The sequence below is a fragment of the Besnoitia besnoiti genome, chromosome I (genome assembly GCF_002563875.1).
Source record: "Besnoitia besnoiti strain Bb-Ger1 chromosome I, whole genome shotgun sequence".
Taxonomy (NCBI): domain Eukaryota; phylum Apicomplexa; class Conoidasida; order Eucoccidiorida; family Sarcocystidae; genus Besnoitia; species Besnoitia besnoiti.
In genome coordinates, this window is record NC_042356.1 from 4,443,236 (window position 1) to 4,460,770 (window position 17,535).

The 17,535-nt window shown below is 58.8% G+C and overlaps 3 protein-coding genes across 3 annotated transcripts; 2 read left to right on the top strand and 1 right to left on the bottom strand.

The window, feature by feature from the left end:
- Positions 1–356: 356 nt before the first annotated feature.
- BESB_006470 (uncharacterized protein) lies at positions 357–5,069 on the top strand (the record flags this gene model as incomplete). The annotated part of the gene is made up of 8 exons (XM_029359402.1): positions 357–373; positions 717–1,128; positions 1,413–1,537; positions 2,203–2,318; positions 2,824–2,885; positions 3,453–3,630; positions 4,108–4,479; positions 4,813–5,069. The coding sequence occupies 8 exons, from the start codon at positions 357–359 to the stop codon at positions 5,067–5,069; spliced, it is 1,539 nt and encodes a 512-aa protein (XP_029222315.1).
- Positions 5,070–6,160: 1,091 nt separating this feature from the next.
- Positions 6,161–8,866, bottom strand: BESB_006480 (uncharacterized protein; the record flags this gene model as incomplete). The annotated part of the gene is made up of 3 exons (XM_029359403.1): positions 6,161–6,232; positions 6,546–6,773; positions 7,127–8,866. The coding sequence occupies 3 exons, from the start codon at positions 8,864–8,866 to the stop codon at positions 6,161–6,163; spliced, it is 2,040 nt and encodes a 679-aa protein (XP_029222316.1).
- A 2,695-nt stretch (positions 8,867–11,561) lies between these two features.
- BESB_006490 (uncharacterized protein) lies at positions 11,562–15,962 on the top strand (the record flags this gene model as incomplete). Its single annotated transcript, XM_029359404.1, has 7 exons — positions 11,562–11,655; positions 12,404–12,604; positions 13,190–13,362; positions 14,072–14,121; positions 14,535–14,572; positions 15,130–15,219; positions 15,790–15,962. 7 exons carry the CDS (start codon positions 11,562–11,564, stop codon positions 15,960–15,962), a joined length of 819 nt encoding a protein of 272 aa, XP_029222317.1.
- Between the last annotated feature and the right edge of the window lie 1,573 nt (positions 15,963–17,535).

Below are 17,535 nucleotides of genomic sequence, written 5' to 3' on the forward strand. Positions count from 1 at the left end.
TTTCCCGCTCTCCTACATGCGTCTTTCTGCGTCCTCGTTTTTGACCTCGTGCGGCCTTGCCTGGGCAACATCCTCGCGGCACCCGAACTTCATGGTGTCGGCACGTCAGTCGGCCGCCAAGGTTTTCAGTGGCTCCCGACGGGTGAAAACGCCCGCCGCGCCTCCTGTAGGCTTCCGTTTTTTCCTCGCGTTTTGGGCACAGCGTTCCATGGAGCGGGCCGCACAGGACGCGCGACGCGCTTCGCCTCCAAGAGAAACCGCCTGAGGCAGTGGCACGGCTCCGCGTCAACAGACCCTTCAACACGCGGGCGAGAAGAAGGCGAGCGTCCTCTAGGCTGTGCTGCTGCCCCTAGCGCATGCGGCGCGAACGAGGGTATTTCGGGTTCGTCTTATGAGGCGGGCGCGTGGACTCCTGAGAACCGTTTGCCGCGGTGGCGGTCTTCCTTCTCTTTTCGTAGGTCGTTCTCCCCTGGCCGTGAACGAGAGCAGTTCTCTTTAGCTTCCCCATCTGAACCTTCCTTCCTTCCACCTCCACGTGAGTATCTTCTTTCCTCGGCCTTTCTTCATCTTCAGCCTCAACCCCGTGCTTCCTCGCCCCGTCTCTCCCTGCATTCCGATGCGTCCACTTCCTCTCGCTGTCTGCCTTCGGCTTCCTTTTCGCGGTCCTGTCTTTTTGCTTCTGCCGTCTGGCCTTCTCTTCTTACGCTGAGGCTCAGGCTTCTGCCTGTCTTCACTGCGTCCGCGTCCGCACCGGCTGCCGCCGCCGCCGTGCCGCTTTCCGCGCCCTCGCCCGCGTTTGTCTCTGCTTACGCGTCTTTCTCCGCCTTTGCACTCCGTCGCCCGCGACCGCGCGCGGCTTCCTCGCGCCTCTGCGGCGCCGGGAAAGGACGCGCGCAGCAGAAAAAAGGTCCTACGCGGGCAGGCCCCAGTGGGGCCGCGAAGGTCGCGAAGAAGGCTCCGCAGGTCCTGGGCAGAGCCGCCGAAAAGAGGGAGGCTAGGCGGAAGCAGAAGGAGCAAGAGGAGAAAAGAAAGCCAAAGAAACATGTCGCCAAGAAACACCCCGAAGACGACATGTTCAGCGAGCTGACCAAGGAGGACCTCGTCACCCGAGACCTTCCTCATGGGCTCGTAAGTCCCGGGCGAGGGGACAGCTGCGCGTCTACGCTGGAGGCGGTCGGGGGTCTTCGAGTGCAGACCCATGCAGACGAGTCATCTGCGGTGTGTCGCAAGCGTCTCAGGTCTTCGCGCCCCGTGGCATGAGCCGGTCGGGTGCACGCGGAGATGCGTGTCCGCCGTGGCATGAGCCGGTCGGGTTCACGCGCAGATGCGTGTCCGCCGTGGCCTTCGCGCGTTGCCGCGGCGGCGCAGATGCACGCTGTCTCTCTTCTGCTTCGTCTGTGGGCTCCCTTCAGATTCCGCCGCTGCAGTGGGAGCTGTACAAAATGTTTGGGCGTGTCGGCGACCCCAGGTGGCCCTACACCGCGGAGTCTGCGACGTGCAAAATCTTTATCGAGAGGCTCTTCAAGGGATACGGACTGTAAGGCTTCGTGTGCCTCGTGCTGAGTCGGCAGCGGCGTCCCCCGGAGTGCTTGTCGACGCGCGCGGGAGGGCCTTTGCCTCGGGATAGCTGGTGGTTAGAGTTGCGCGGATGCGTGTAAGGCTTGCTTTCTTCGGCTGTCAACTAAACCACCGCCGATCTGTATCTCTCGCGGGTTCCCGGCGGCCATGCCTGCGGCGTTGTCTCTTCCCTGCCTCTGCATGCCTTGTCGGCTGTCCGCCTCGTGCCTCCTCCTTCTGGCCGTCCTCCATATTGTCATTTTTCATTCACGTGCATTCCCACTCCCACACAAGTATGCTCGTATGGATGTACGTGTGTATGCATATGTATGCATGCGTATGTATGCATATATGCATATATGTATGTATGCGTGTATGAGTGTAGATATGCATATAGGAGTCGCCCGTCCTGGCGTCTTCGCGTGCAGAAGGCTCCTGCGCGGCTCCGTGTTTGCGCAAGCAGTCTGCTTTTCTCTCGCCTCCTCGCCCTTCTTTGCCGATCGCCTGCGGACGCCTCTCTCGCAAGAGCTACAGGGCACATGCTTGAGCCCGCAAGCGGCGATGCAGTTCAAACTGCGGGACGGGAATCGACTGGCTCGCATGCCGTGCTGTGGTGCCGAGCGTGTCTGTTCCGTCATGCCACAGGAGGCCCAGCATCAACGAAGACGAATTTCGCAAGCGCCTCGAGCGCGAGTGGTTTTTCCTCGCGCCTGCGGGCGACTGCGCAGAGTTCCTCCACTTCGACGAGCTCTCCCGAAAGTGTAAGCCATGGCCAGGAAAAGACGAAATCCTCGCTTCCTGCTGGAGCGGGCTTCCCCCCTGCAGTGAGGCCTCACCGAAGGGCGGAAGTCTTCAGCCCGCGCACCGAGCTTCGCAGCCGACTGGGGCACAGAGAGAGAGAGAGGAGAAGCATCTCTTCAGGGAGGGGGGGGGAGCGTTTGCAGCTTTATGTTCTCGGTCTTTGCGCGCCTGTGTGAGGCGTCTTTAACCATGCCCACACTCACTGCGTATTCCGCACGATTGCTCAAGACGTAGCGACAGCGAGCGCCTCACGTCTGGAATCGTTCAGGGGGCGATGAGTGGAAAAAGTCTCTAGCCGACAGGCCTTCTCTTTCTCGTAGCCTGGGATCATAAAAGTACTATGTATGATAGGATTGAGCGTGGACTATCGAATGAAACAATGTGCTCCAACGCTAGTGTAAGTCTCTAACATCCCTTTTACCTATTTTGTTCATATTGCCCCTTCCCTCCGCGCGCGCTTTGCAGGCTGGCTTCTCGTTCGCGGTTTGAAAATTCGCGAGGAAGAAGAGGAACTTCGGCGCCGCCGGGTGGGTCGTTTGTCTTTTTTTCGAGAGCCGACAGACCTCTGGGTCCTTCAGAGGAGTAGCCGCCCCCCATCTGCGAAAGACGATCTCGCTGAATTCTGCTTCGCTCGCTGCATTTGCGGCGGCGACGTAGCGAAGACCTCTCCCATCGACTTCGTTCCTCACTATATGTGCATGTGTATGTTTCAGTTGTGGAGTATTTTGTTCATTTGCGGATGCCTGTAATGTCTGTACTTTGATACTGTAGCTCCCGCTTTTCTGCTTTTTCATTCCATGCATATGTATTGCATATACATATGTATGCATATTTATCTATCTATCCACCTATCTATATCCATGTATTTTCTATATCTATCTATTTTGCTATATCTATCTGTCTATCTGTCTATTCTATGTATATGCGTGCGTGCCGGTGCGTGCCTGCATTCTCTCCCGCATTCGGTCCCGCTCTACGCGTGGACATGAAAGCGCCTTCGCCTTTTCGCGCGAGTGCGCTGGAGCGTCTGTCTCTTTGCGTGTGTTTACAACTTTTGTATGTCGACCTGTTGTGTCTCCTTCTCCGTGCGTTAGGCGATTGAGACCGGCGCAAAGCCTGAGAATCCTCGCCTGCGCAAGTTCTCGCTGTTGCCCAGCGAAGACATTCCGCGGCTGACGCTTCACCGCAGAGTGAATAAAGAGATCAACCAGCAAGGCGTCCACCCTGCCGTTCTCGACATCTTGTGGGAGTTTTTCTCCGAAGGGAAACCAGGTAGATCACGAAGGTGGACCCGCGCCCACGAATCCCCCGTTCATGATACATTCCGATCGTGGCACGAATGATTTTCGCGGTCGGAGTGGAAGCTTCTCTGCTTTGATTTACCCCACTAGACTCATGCGCCCGTCGCCTATCTTATTGTTTAATGCCTGTCAAATTTCGCGTATCTTGTTCGCTCACTGCGTACCTAGGGACTGTCTCCTCAGCTCGGCACTGTGCAGCAGTTTTCTGCAAGTCTCTTAACACAAATCCTACACCATTCAAGCCTAAATGCGTGCAACGCGTGAATCTGGAATCCCTCTGACTCTTCTTCGTTTCGCCGAGGGTCGGGTAGTTTCGTGTCTCGTGTGCTTGCCAGGGCACTGGCTTTCTCAGAGACTGCCAAAAAGCTTGACCTGCCCGCCGTAGATGGAAGCGGAGCCGAGTGCGTGTATGTGTGTATGGGTGTCTACTTTTTTCTCTTTTTTCCAGACTTGACGCGCGAGCAGGCCCGCGCGCGCTTCGAGACGCTCGCGGGTGGGCTGCCGACGGAGGAGACTCCGGAGGACGACGGAGAGGCAGAGGAGACAGAAGAGGAGGCGCAGGAGACCGCGGAGACCGCCGAGGGCGAGGCGACCGAGCGCGACCCGCTGGATATGTATCTCGAGTCGCTGTTGAGGAAGCGGAGGGAGAAGGAGCGGCGCCGCCTGCTGCGCCCGCTGACGGCCAGCCGCTTTCTTGAGGTCTTCCAAGACAAAGTCGAGGCCGCGATGGAAAACTACGACGAGGCGAAGTACTGGGACTATCACAGAGAAGTCGTCGCCTCGAGAGCGGCGCTCGCTGAAGCCTTTGCCCACAACGCAGGTACGCCGCGAGAGAAACAGCAAACGGCAGAAGCGAGAAGACGCCAGTAGAACAAGTCGCACAAGCTGCTCATCACGGCTGTCGCAAGAGGGCGAGTATGGAAGGACTCTTGAACGCAACGCTGGTCGCCCAGCACACGCAGCGATCTGATGCACAGTGCTTCATCGAAGGGTGTTACAGCCCTGCGCTGCGAGCAGCGGGGGCATGCAGAGTAAAAGCGGCGCATGCAAGGAGGCTGTAATAGGCCTTTCGGCGGCGCCGAAGCCCGCGCGTCCCTGGACTGTTTTGAGATCGTTTTCTTTGGCTTGCCGGCCACGCGTTGCGTTTTCTCAGCGTACAGACAGCAGCGGAGACGCTTCTGTCGAGCCTCAAATCTGCTCTTCAGCGACATCTGGCGCTCGGTGCTGCACGCGAGGAATCGCGACGAAGTCGAGGAAGTCGCGCGTCCGACGGACGAATCGAGTGTGTGGCAACTTGCGAAAACCCAGACGCGAGAGAAAAGGAACAGGAGTCCGACCTTTTCCCTCGAAGACAAACGCCTCAAGAAACTTGCGAAAGGCCTCCGCCATCCGTGGACGCCTTTCGGCTGAAGACGCGACTCTCTACCCTCCTGGGCTTGTTGGGGGGACTCCAGCCTGAGCTCCTCTCTCTCTTGACGCCTTTTTCTTCTTCCCAGTCCCTGTCCGTGCGTCTACAAGTGAAGTGCTGCTAACTCTGGCATGCGCTCGCCTCGCTATGCCTGCGTCGTTCCTCTGCTTCCTCGCGAACGCTTTCGTGCTTCTCTGTGGCGTGTCTCTGCGTGTGCGCACCCTAAACTATTCGGCGCGTGCGGCTGAGTCGAGGCGCACGACCCGAAGCTGAGACGGTCTGAGTCAAAGCGCCTTCGTCTTTGCTTGCGCGATCTCAAGGCAACACACGGCCGCTTCGTCCCTCGCGGGCGCTGCGCGTGGTCGCGCGACCCCTGCCTCACTGCGCCACTCGGAATCTACCAAACTCGAATATAGGACGACCTCGGAAGAGTCATAGGAAGTCCGCGTTCGCTGCCTCGAAGAAACGCTTCGATTTTGCAGCTTTTTGTTTCGAATCAGTGTCTCTGCGGCCGCCAGCGGAGTGCCACAGAATTATGGCCGCGCGAGGCGGAGTGGGAGACACCGGATAACCGCCGAGAGGAGAAGACACGACGCCAGGTTTCGCTGACGAATCTTAGAAAATTAACAAGGACTAGTTCGGGAAGCCCGAGACTGCCAACGTTCGCCAAATGCATTAGAAAGGACGGGTGATGTGTCGCGTTGAAAACTCGGCGAAGCACGCAAAAACCGAAGAACTTGTCTGTCTCCTTGTCTCAGAAAATTCCGAAGCAGATGAAAAATCAGCAAACAGATCCCTCCCTCAGGCCGCGACTACCAGCCACAGATAGACGGCGTCGCTCGGGCGCAAGGAGACCGCGACACGCATATATATATATATATATATATATATATATAGGCGGCCTGAGTCCCTTTCAAAGATGCACATATCCACGCATATACAAAAAGTGCATGTATAGACATATATATGTACATGTATGTGTATATATGCAGATAGATGGACGGTGCTAAGCTCCATCGACCTGCGAACATGCGCGTGAAAAAACAGCCTCTTCGGGAAGATCGCGCACTGGCGCCGAACGAGGCTTGAGATGCTAGAGTCCGTCGTCGTAGGGCACTCGCGTTTGCGCCTCCAAATATGAGAAGTCGATGTCGTCTGTCGGCAGCTGTACGTACACCAGAGATGCACTCAAACGCGTTGGCGGTGTGGCCGCGCCAGAAACCCCCGAAAAAGACGGCGTCCTCCCGCAGATGCTCACATGCACTTTTCTAGAGTGCCGCGTCTCTATTTTCAAACGCACGTTCACCTACTTGCGTTTGCTAGCGTAGCTTTTAAGCCTATGTAGGTTGACGCAAGGCTCTGTTCTGCCTCTGGAGTGTAGAGACAGTCGGTGAGGACGCAGAGAATCGTCTCCACGCATTGGCCGCGCTGGATCCCGCGAAACGCCGCCCCGCACTGAGGGGCTGCAGTCGGCGTACCTTTGATCGTTTCTGATGGAGGGCGATGGTGACCATGCGGAGGAGCTGCGTGGAGAAGCGGAAGGCAGTTAGCGACTGCCGAAAGATGTCGTCGATTTCCTCTGGTGGCGGTCGCTCGCGCCCAGCGATCGTACCCCAGATGTCGTCGCTCACGCAGAGCAGCGCCACGCACAGACCCGTGACGGCGATATCGAAGATGTTTTCAAACTTGAAGAAAAATGGCCGACCCTAACGCACAGTGAAGCCGCAGGCAGACGAAAAACGCCACCCTCACGAGATAACGACGCGAAAGCACGCACAGAGGGCCTCCACGGATGCAGCGAACATACATACATACGCATATATACGCATGCATACAAACATACATCCGTAGATACATACGCGCGTGGATACGTAAATACATCCGGAGGCCGCGAAGAGGGAGAAGACGTGGCGCAGGCGAGAAGAAAAGACGAGAAAAGCACAGAGAGCGTGGATGGCAACGCGTCGACGGACCACGGTGGGTGTAGACTGATCGCCTCGCCTAGTGGCTCGAGACAGCCCGGGAACCGCAAACCCCACTGAGCTGCAGCGTGCCTCACCACGACGAGGGCCCGGAGACAGACTTCCACCACGAGCATGATGGTGACAAAGATCTCCGCGGCGACCACCCAGAAGTCGACGACGGAGAGCGTGAGGCAGCGAACCAGCACCCATGCGTTGACGAGGAAGACAAAGAGGTACAGGTAGGCGGTGAAGCGCGAGTAGTAGAGGCGATTGGCGACAATCTTGAGCATTTCTCTCCAGTGAATCAGCGACGAGGAGACGAACGGCGACGCAAACGCAGGCCAAAATGACCCGCATCCTCCCACACGCCCCGATGTCGCCGCCGAGAAGCCCAACGGGCTGCGTGCGCCCTCGTCGCCAAACGCGCGAGACTTCTCGAGCAGCGCACTGCTCGCGTTGCCGAACGCCAGCGACGCGTCACTGCCCGCGTCTGATGTCGCACAAGTCGAGAAGGAAGAGGCATACGCCTTCAACGAAAACTCCCGGCCGCGCGCCGCGAACGCCGTCTGCTCGTCATCGCTCAACGCCTCGTTGTCCTGCTCCGAGTGTCGAGACGCAGCAGCCACGCGCTCAGAGGCGGGCGATGTGGAAGTCGCCGGCTCGCCCGCTGATGTGTACGTACACCCCGGGGACGCGCGATCATCGGAAGACGATGCGTTTCGAGTTCTGCCCGAAAACACGCCCGCATCCGGCGCCGAGAGGATGCCTTCGCCATCTTCGCGGGCGTCTCCCCCCGAGTACCGAGTCCGCGAGGACTCGCCGAACGGTGAGTGCGAGAAGACACCCCTCGTCTCGTCGTCGGCTGCCGACCCGCCGCCGCCCGCCAGCTCTGTCGACGACGGCGCACCGGCCGCTCCCCACCCTCCGCCTTCGCTCTTATGCAGGCCGCGCTGCGTGCCTCCTCCGTCTTCTCCGCGGCTCGGCGACTCCCGCGGGGAGCCTCCGTACAACGCGTCTTCGCTGAAACCAATGTCAACCAATTCTTCGTGGCTGCGGCGCGCGTCTGCGGCATCCGAGTCAAATCCTTGTGCCGCTGCCGCGAAGAAATCTCTCTGCTTCCTGTCTGTCTGGTCGCGAAACTCGTTCTCCGCCTCGCTGTCATGCTCGGCGGCGAGCCGGCGGGCCGCGCGCGCCTGCGCCAGGCACTCGCCGTCGACTGCCTCGCTACTCTCCCCTGCGACCCCCGGAGTCAGCGAACTCCGCGTCTGCGCGAACGACGCAAAGTTCTCGTAGCCCGTGATGACTTGAACCGGCGCGTGGGGGTCGAGGAGAGACGCTTTGCCGTCGCCTCCGAGAAGCCACGCGTTCCCTGGGCACGCGTGCGACTTGCCCCCCTGCATGTGAGGCTCGCCTGCCCGCCGGTCGTCTCCGCTGGCCTGCGAGGGAAAGACGGAGGATGCCTGTGGCGACGGTGCGCCGAGGGTGGGGTCGCCCTGCGCGCCGCGCTGCAGCGCGTGAGCAGAGGCCGCCAGCGCCGAAGGGCTCTCCTCGGCGACGCAGAGCGAAGCCGAGAAGCTCGGTATCTCGCAGTCTTCCTCTTGAAAGGCGAGGAACTCCGAATACGAGGTCGGAGGATGTGCGACGAACGAGTGGAGCAGGCCGCCCGAGTTTCTCGTCTGCTGGAAGGCGCGCGAGGAAGGAAAAACCGCGAGGTCGTCCGCGAAGGCGTTGCCCTCTGTGTCGAGGAGGAATTCGTCCTGATGGCTGAGTTCTTTCCCCAGACGCGACTCATCGCCCACGCGGTCCAGCGGACCGGACGACGCGCAGTCCATCATTTTCTTGACAACTCCGCGCAACGAACGAAGAGCACCCTACTCACGAAAAGCAGGAAACGCACCTGAGGCGCCGCCGCCGCCTGCGGCAGCAGAAAGGAAGAGCAGAACGAACAAAGCACCGGGGCAGAGCCGACGATCGACTGCGACCCCGCCAGGCGCCACGCGAGGTCACGAAACCGCGGAAAGGCGGAAGAACGAAAAGGGAGGAGGCCTCGCAACCCACAGGTGAACTACCCCTCAGCCGCCGTTTCCCTTCTGCCTGTTCGCTGCGCGCGAACAGAGGAATAGAAACGGAACGCCTTCGTGCCTCGTGGAAGTCCCTCCGTCGTTATGAGACAAACCCTGCCTCCCTTCCCCAAGGAAGCCGAGCCCGCGCGACGAAAGGCAGACGCCGCAGACTATTAGACGCTGGAGGCCTATCACGGAGAAGCATAGAAAAGCACGATGAAGAGGACAGCCCTTTAAACGAGCAACTGCGCCGCTTGCGCCGGAAGAGACCGGACCGGGACGCACGCGCGAGCTGCTGCCCACACCCAAACTTACAAACGCCTTACACGTGTATGCTGTTGAGGAAAAGCCACGGGAAGAGCAGGTAAGCGGCAGCCGTCACGAGGAATCGAAGGGCACCGACCGACGAGAGGCGGCGCATTCGCAGACTTCGTAGGGGGGAAAATGCACGGGGAGATTCCAGACAAATGTCGAACGGGACAGAGCGACAGAAAAACTGGATTTAAGATGCAGCCACAGGACAACAGTAAGAGCTGACAAGACGAAAAAAGGCCGGAGGAGACCGACGCCTGGAGCTGTCGATGGGAGCCGCGCGTCGAGCAACGCAGGCGCCCGCGGGAAGGGTCGGAACTTTGAAAACAGAAAGCTCTCCCGCGGGAGTCTGTGCATCCCCGGACGGGATCGGCCTTTCGGCTGGGTCGACGGAGACTCTGAAAACCCGAAATGGCGGAAAAGCCTGGAAGAGAGAATCGAGGGTTTCCCCGGGGAGGCTCACCGCTTCAGGCGGTGTTCATGGCCCTGGGATTTCGGCAATGCATACGTGAGGAAACCGACAGGCTGGGGGAATGAAAAGCCTCTTCGTCATCAACGAGTTGCTTCTTATGATAGAAGAAGAGGACAGACCATCGTTTGCCATGGCTCACTGCTTGGCCGAGGCGCCCCCCTTGAGACGACATGGAGCTTCGTCTTGCAGCGGCTGCGGACGAGTGGCGCGAAACTGCCACATACGGAGAAGAAACCGCGGGACTCACAAAGTATAACGGGAAAGACAACATGAAATAGGTCGGCGCGTGCAGTTAGCCAATTCGTGAAGCCGCGCTTGCCCTCTCGTCCCTCCGCTCAAGTGTATATACACCGTGCCGCATTCAGGCGACGCCACTTCGCGGACAGCGGCCGCGACTAAGCGAGACGGCGAACAGGAAGGACCGAGGAGCAGCGCTCGAGACGAGTGTTTTCGAAAGTCAACAACTTCCTGACAAGGCTAGAGTCGTGTCGTCTTTCTCAAGACAACTGTTAAGCTTAATTTTCTCGCCACAACCCCCGAAGCGTGTGCCGCGCGGCCCGCGCGGCGTACATCTGGCGCCTCTCCGCAGGTTTTCTCCCTCAATGACATGCACAGGGGACGCGCCCGCGGCCCGGGAGTTTTGGCTAACGCGCGAGTCGCGCAGTCTCAAAGAATACCCTGACGCACTGCGTTCACGGAAAACTTTCGCGCGCCTTCTGCTGGACACTCTCTGATCATCCACAACCGCTGTCCTTGAGCGTAGCTGCGGGGTTTCATACACCAGCCTCCAGCCTTGCCAGCTTCTCTGCCAGACGCCTGCAGGGGAAGGCAGACCACCCTGTTATTTCCTCGTCATACAGCTGCGCTCTCCACTCCCCAACACACAATACTCGTGTAGTTTGAACGGCTGCGTCTAAAGTCGCAGTGGCAGCCGCTGTGTTTTGCAGGTTCCTGACTCGCATAGTCGCTGGCGCTGCCCTGGGGAAAACGCTTATATCCGTCTGCCTAAGGTCACGATGACGCACACACTAGCGAGACCCCGTCCTCTGAACTCTCACGCGAGCCTGTAGTTTCCACCCTCCTGCCTTCCCGCGAATGCACAGGAAGTGCCGCCGGCTAGCCCGCGATCTGCCAAGAGCTGGGTGGCGACGCCGAGCAGCGCCCTACGGGCACGCGCCGACTTGAGTAAGGTCTGCTACACTCCATCGTCCCGTGGACACAGGCCGTCACCACTGGTACTAGCGAGCCGGGTGTCATCTGAGCCTCTTTGCCTTCATCCTTGTTCCCAAACTCTTCCCTTTCATCAAATTTCCGCACTCACCTGACTCCGCGATGCAACAGCGGCATACGGGCACGACGAGCCTGAAAATGGGAGTAGCGCACCGCTGCGTGGACGTTCATGCATCACGTTGTCCTCCTTGAGGCCCTAGATAACAACGCGCATATCAGCTTCTTCCCTTCATCCATCGTGTTTAAGACTCAAACACCCTGCAAACGCGACAATTCTTTTTTTAAAAACCGTAAGAGGCCTCGAGCGTGCCCTTTTTCTGTCGCTGTCTGAGGTGTACGTACTCTAGCGCCCACTGCGGGGCCCCTCACCGGGGTACGAGCACTTATTTCCGCCCATGTTTTTCTTTTTTCAGAAACACTTTTTCCCCCCTGTCTCATAATTTCTCTTGCAAAATGTGCGGGGTCATCGGACGCTGCATCGGCGGGCAAGGAACCGCCTGCAAATGGATGAACCTGCGGACCTTCATGCTCTTCTGGCTCTTCGTTTGTAAGTCGAGTCCTTAGATTCTATTGCCATTGCCTCTCTGTTTTGCCACCGGATTTTAGAAGAAGCGCCATTTTCAACTTCATTTTCCACCACTTGGCAGCGTGGGCGCCCTGCGCGCCGCCAGCACCGCATGGCTACTCGCCAGTGTCGCAAGAAGCGTTCGGTGTGCTGGCCGGGCAATCTCCTTGTGGCTGCGACGGCTACGTGCTCCTTCAACTTTTCCCCGCTAAACATCTTTTATCAGGCTCTCTCGCCCCAAGGTGGGCGCAGGGTGAATCTCTCTGGTGTGTGGATCTCTTCTTCAACCCCCCATCTGCTCTCCCGTTAATGCACTAGCCGCTCCTCGGCTGAGCACGCGGCCTCCCGCGTACAATGGAGCACGACCACCCCGATGTTTGCCAGCCCCATGCGCCTCTGGGTTCACTTCAGCCCGTGCAGTTGCGCTGGCGCTTTTCTGCAGAGGAATGCGGTTTGCGCTCTCTTTAGAACGAAATATCCGTGCGCCGTTGCGGCCTCGCGGAGCTTCCCTGCCTCCTGCTACCCTCTGTGTCTCTCTCCTGCCTGCCGGTCTCGGCATCCCGGGCGTCCCCCGCTGTTCATCCCGCCGGGACGAACAAAGTTAGACTCGTCCCTGAACTGAAGAGGGAGATTGGGGGCGGCACCGCCCCCCCCCTCCACCCGTCCACCGCCTCTGGTGAACTCTCTCTGCGACGCGCATGGTGTGTCGGTTCGTGCCTGCTGTATGCAGATGGTATCGTCGCGGCGTTCGAGCTCGTGGCGGGGTCGTATCTGTCCTCCCTGCGCGGCATAGTGGATGAAATCCTCGACAAACTCCGCCTTATAGCCAACTCGGGGGAACACGAGGGCGTGGGAGATTACTACTACGACATCCTCCGGGCGTCCTTCGCGACCTTGTGGAAAACAGGAACGATTCTCACAGCCACTCGAGGCAAGGACCTGTCGGCGCGCGCCTGAGCCGCTCAGAGGAGCCGAGTCCACAAGGCTTGGGGGAGCAAAGATCCCACCTCTATCAAGATGTGTAGAACGGGAAACGATGTGGCGCGTCACACGGCTTTAAACACATATATGCAAGCTTTTCCACTGTGGGAGGTGAACTCGCGAAACGCGGGGAGTCTTTGCGCGGCGGCTGGCCGCAAATGCAGTAGATGTCTTTCCTTGCTCTTCTCTACGTCTCCTTCATTTGGTTGTCTTCGCCAGCTTTTTCAGTTATCTGCCGAGGCCTCAACCCGCGGGCCGTCGCCCGATTCCCGTTGATTTGTGAACGCATCCTGGTCAGCCGTGCCGAGTGCAGAGCGAGTGTCTCTCGTCACTCGGCGCGGTTGCCGCCGGCATGTGCATCTTTCATTATCGCTCCAGGATGGCTCCGCTCTGCGTGTGCTTTTCCTCCAAGAGCGACGAGGAGAGCGATCTCTCGGTTTCCGCGGAAGGGGGGGAGGGGAGACGGGGACGGGGGCCTAGAGGGGGGGTGCTAGGGCGCGTTCACAGCTCTTGCGCTTGTGTTTTGTGTGTGCAGGCTGCATTGACGTCGTCGCGGGCGTGCTGGGCGCGTACGGCATGTGGAAGGGCCGGCGCGGCCTGCTGTACACGTTCCTGGCCGTCAACGTTATCAACTTCTTCATCGACTTTGTGCTTTTCCTGGCCTCCATGATTCTCATCAACACGCTCTACATCACTTGGTTCTACCCCGTAAGATGCGTGGAAAGAGACACGGACTGACAGGCTGTGTCTACCTCGTTCTAGAATATCGGTGGCCTGCAGAGGAAACGCATTCCGTGCTCCACGCCTGTGCGGTGAGTGCGGCCCTCAACAGATGCGAGCTTAACCCTCTTCTGCGGGCCTCGCTTCCGCCTCTGTTACCGTTGGTTTTGAGGCAGATGCTGGATAACCCTACAAACTTAATGCACACTTAGCATCTCTCTTGCATCACGGCGCGTTCAGTCGCCTCTCTCTCCCTGGTTGCTCTCTTCTTGCGTCTTCCTGCGGCTCTCGAGTTAAGGCGCTGGCCGCTTCACCGCTCCTGTTGAGTGCTTCAGCTGCGGGCGCGGATGCGGGACTCGAGGGTGCCTCACACTGGCAGCGCCCAGGGCACGCGGAACTGAGCCTCTCTCCCTCCCTCTCTCTCCATGCGATGCGTCGAGAGGCAGTTGGGGCCGACTGCGTGCGCGTTCCTCTAGTTCTGTCGGTGGGGTGTGTTACCGATGTTGATGTTGCCCCTGTCGTCGACTCAGAGCAGGTGGCCTTCATACTCCCCCGCTTGCGGGGGCGGTAGCGGGGGGGGGGGTGGGGGGGGGCGGGGGGGCAGGCATCATTCTCATGCCGGTGGTGGCCGCGTTGCTGGTTCGAGGGTCCTTCGCAAGCTTCAGAGAAGTCTTTGTTGGCGTATTTTTGTCTTCAGATCGCCTCTGTCGTCCCCTTCGCCCTTTACGGATGGTTGGCGTTGGCAGGGTAAGCGATTTGCATTCAGTCCCCCCCCTGCGTCTTTGTGCGCAGCAGTCTTTTTGCCTCAGTCACACCCCAGTATTATCCTGGTCGCGTAGCCATATGCATGGAGACCCCTACAGATGTATGCCTGCGCAGGCCGGCGGGTGATGAAGTGGTGATCTTGGCGCAGCGGCCTCTTCATGATTAGCAGAACTTGCGCGAGAACCCCGCATTGTTGCATGCGCATGATTTCAGGGCATTTTGTGTCGTTTCCTGGGCGGGCTCTCTCTGAGTGCGGGTAGCGTCTACAGTTTTTTCGAGGCTTCACGTGTGTCGGGGTCGCTTTTGTGTGCTAAGTCGGTTCGCGGCCTGCCGCGTATGGGCGACAGGAGTTCAGTTTTCGCGTCGTGTTGGTGCCGTGCTCCTGCGCCTCTCAGGCCCTACGTCTCGACTTTGATTCTCAGCTACATCTGGGGTAAGCTGCGGGCTACGGCCTCCGCGGCCCAAGGTGTATAGACTCTCATCATCCAAGATACGAACGCGAGTCACTCTCACTCTCACGTGGATAAAGACGCAAGTGTGCGTAACCTCCTACACGCTCGTCGGGGTGTCGCAGAGTCGATCTGAGCTGTAGCTTGCTCAGCTTAGCTGCAGTTCGCCGCTGCCGATTGAAACCCGCAGCGTCCTTTAGCTTAAAGGGCGCTGGCCTTTTTCTTTAGGAATCGATCCTTGGGGATGGCCTGCTCAGACAGCCGATCCGCTTCTGTAGCCTTTGTCTTAGCGATGCCCACTTGGGCGTTGACGCGTTGTCTCTTTTGCGCGAAGCGTTGGATCCTTCTGTGCGCTTCGGATCGCAGATTCGTTCGTTCTTTGCTTGAGGAATTGTAATTGAATCGCCGTAAGGTTAATCACGTTTTTCCTTTTCTTGAACAGCTTACCGGGGTTCCCACCGATGCGTGGAGCCCTCCCTGTCTCTGCTCAGCGAATGCAACGTTCCTTGTGCTTTGCTGTGCGGTGCGTGCCTTCTCGCAGTTGTCGAGGTCGGCGGCAACGGCTCAGAGGGGAAGGCCTACTACGAGCTGGAAGAAGAGAAAAAAAAAACGGGAACAGAGTCACCAGCAAGTAAGTTCCTTTGATCACTGTGCCTCGCATTTGCAGCACCTAGCTCTCGCAGGAGCGATCTTTCGAGGCGTTTCCAGTGGAAAGCTTCGAGAGAACTCCTGCCACGCAGAATCCTAGTTACGATTGTGTATATGAGCATGCATGCATTGGCGTGCACGAATGTGGATGAAGAAGTCTAGCAGCGTGGTCGCAGCGGCGTCGTTTGCCGCCATCCGCGAGGGAGCGCCTCCGCCAGAGAACTGTGCCGCTGTGTAGGATTTTTCAAAAACGGGGAGAAAAACTTGTATAGAAGCACGCGCGTGGACGCGCAGACATGCGGTGAATGGTGTATGCCATGTATTCATGCAGCGACGTACTAATTTCGCCGAGCGGCGGTGACAGTATTCGCGCAGATGCGTGCACCGCGGGGGATCGCCTCCGGCTTTCCTTCATTTCAGTGCAGGCGTTGACCGTGGCTGTGCATATGAATGGCAGCGCGCATCCCGGCAGACCTTCGGGGTCGCCTGGGCAGTGGGTGGGGGGTCCTGGTCTAGTGTTTTTGTCGCAGGATGTCCTCTGTCTTTACACAAGTGCGGTTTCTTCTTGCATTGGCTGCGTGTCTCGTGCGCGAAGACGAAAAGACTGGCGGCGCGGAAGACACCGGGGCGATGACGGACGCTGGAGAAGATGCCCCAGAAGAGAAGCCTCTGCTGAAGACGGCGAACGCGGAGAAGGACATCGAGGCCGCCACGGGGGCGGCGTGAGGTCCGTTCTCATGCCCATGTCTCCCTCACGCGCGTGGCATCGCTGGAAGCCCCGCTGTTCTTCGTTTGCCTCCTGTGCACGAAGCGAGCGCGAGGATTCCGACTGCAAGCCGCCAGCGCGGGGCGGGCATGAATTACTCAGGTTCAGTGGGGCGTGGCGCCTCCATTCTGACTTTGCGCGCTAGCGAGGTCCATGGCGCTCTCGCCCCTCGCTTGTCGTCGAAGTCCGACGGCGGATTCCGCCTCGCTGCGACTGCGGCGGACTGGTCTGCGCCGTGGGGTGGACTGCTGAGAAAGCAGTTTTTTTTTAAGCGCGAGCGCGACTCGCGGAATCCGCAGAAGGCTCCGCCGGCCTGCGTCTGTCTACTCTCCTGGAAGTGCCAGCCCTGGCGGCTGCGCGCCTCTCTAAAACATGCACGCTCATTCTGTACGCATAGCGCACGGTTTGTTGCGCAAGTGCCAAATGCAGCGTTGGTCCAGCGAGCCGAAGATCGCCACGGGGCGTCCTTCGCATGTCGTGTAAGCACAGAACTGTGGACGTCTGCCGGTGAAGTGATTTGAACCGGGTACTGGTGCGAGGAGGAGGAGCGGAGCAGCCGCGCTCGCGCCGGGAAGCGCATCCGTGGCGCAGGACAGTCACATGCAAAGGGGACAGGGGGCTGCAGGTTTTTCCACGCGATCCATTTCTCGTGGGCTTGCATCGCCCGTGAGGAAGACAGCCACGATAAGACGAACGAGACGCAGCGCGAAATTGCCCGTTCAATGAGTCTGACTGCGTGCGCGTTTTGAATCTGTGTCTCGTGCGGTGGAACAGCGGCGAGAGAGCGCACACCCTCGCCTGCTTCGAAAGAAATACGGTCTGCGTGCACGAATCCACTACTTTTGTTTCCGTTCACTTCACGCGCGCAGAGACTCAGGCCGCGTGCCTCGGGGGTGAGCGACGAGTTGCATCAGCGCGTATCGCACGTGGGTGAGACAGCTCGACTCTTCTCCCAACTCGTTGGGTTTCAGGATTGACGCGCAGACAGCATCGGACTTTGGATTCAGTCGCAGCCGGACAGCCGCTCTGTCGCGGGAGCACTGATGAGCCTAGCCGCTCAGCCTCAGGCTGTGCAGCAAATTCCCAACAGAGATCTAAAAGCTTTCAAGACACACGGCGCAGACGCGTGTCCGTCTGAGGCCTTGTCTTTGTTTATTCGATTTGAGTTATACAGTTCTGGATCGCAGATCATTTGTACGGAGACCGCACGCTACCAAGTCTTATCCAGGCAGCTTCAGCGACGCGCCTAGACTCTCGAGAGTCGTCGAGTTGAGTTAGAGTTGCCCAAAAACCCTCGCCTCGCAGACACTGCTGTTTCGTTACTTTCTGAACCCCAACCGCTTGCCCCAAAACGAAACGTGCTGCCTCCCGCAGAATGACACCCGCGTTCCAACGGGCTCAGTAAGCGTGTGCAACCTTGGTGAGACGAGTCTCTTCATCTCTGCACGCGGAGAGGGCTCAGGGGCGCATTGCGCAATCAGATTACTCAGACGGACACGCGCGCGTAAGCACTGTGGTTGATCATAGTCCGGT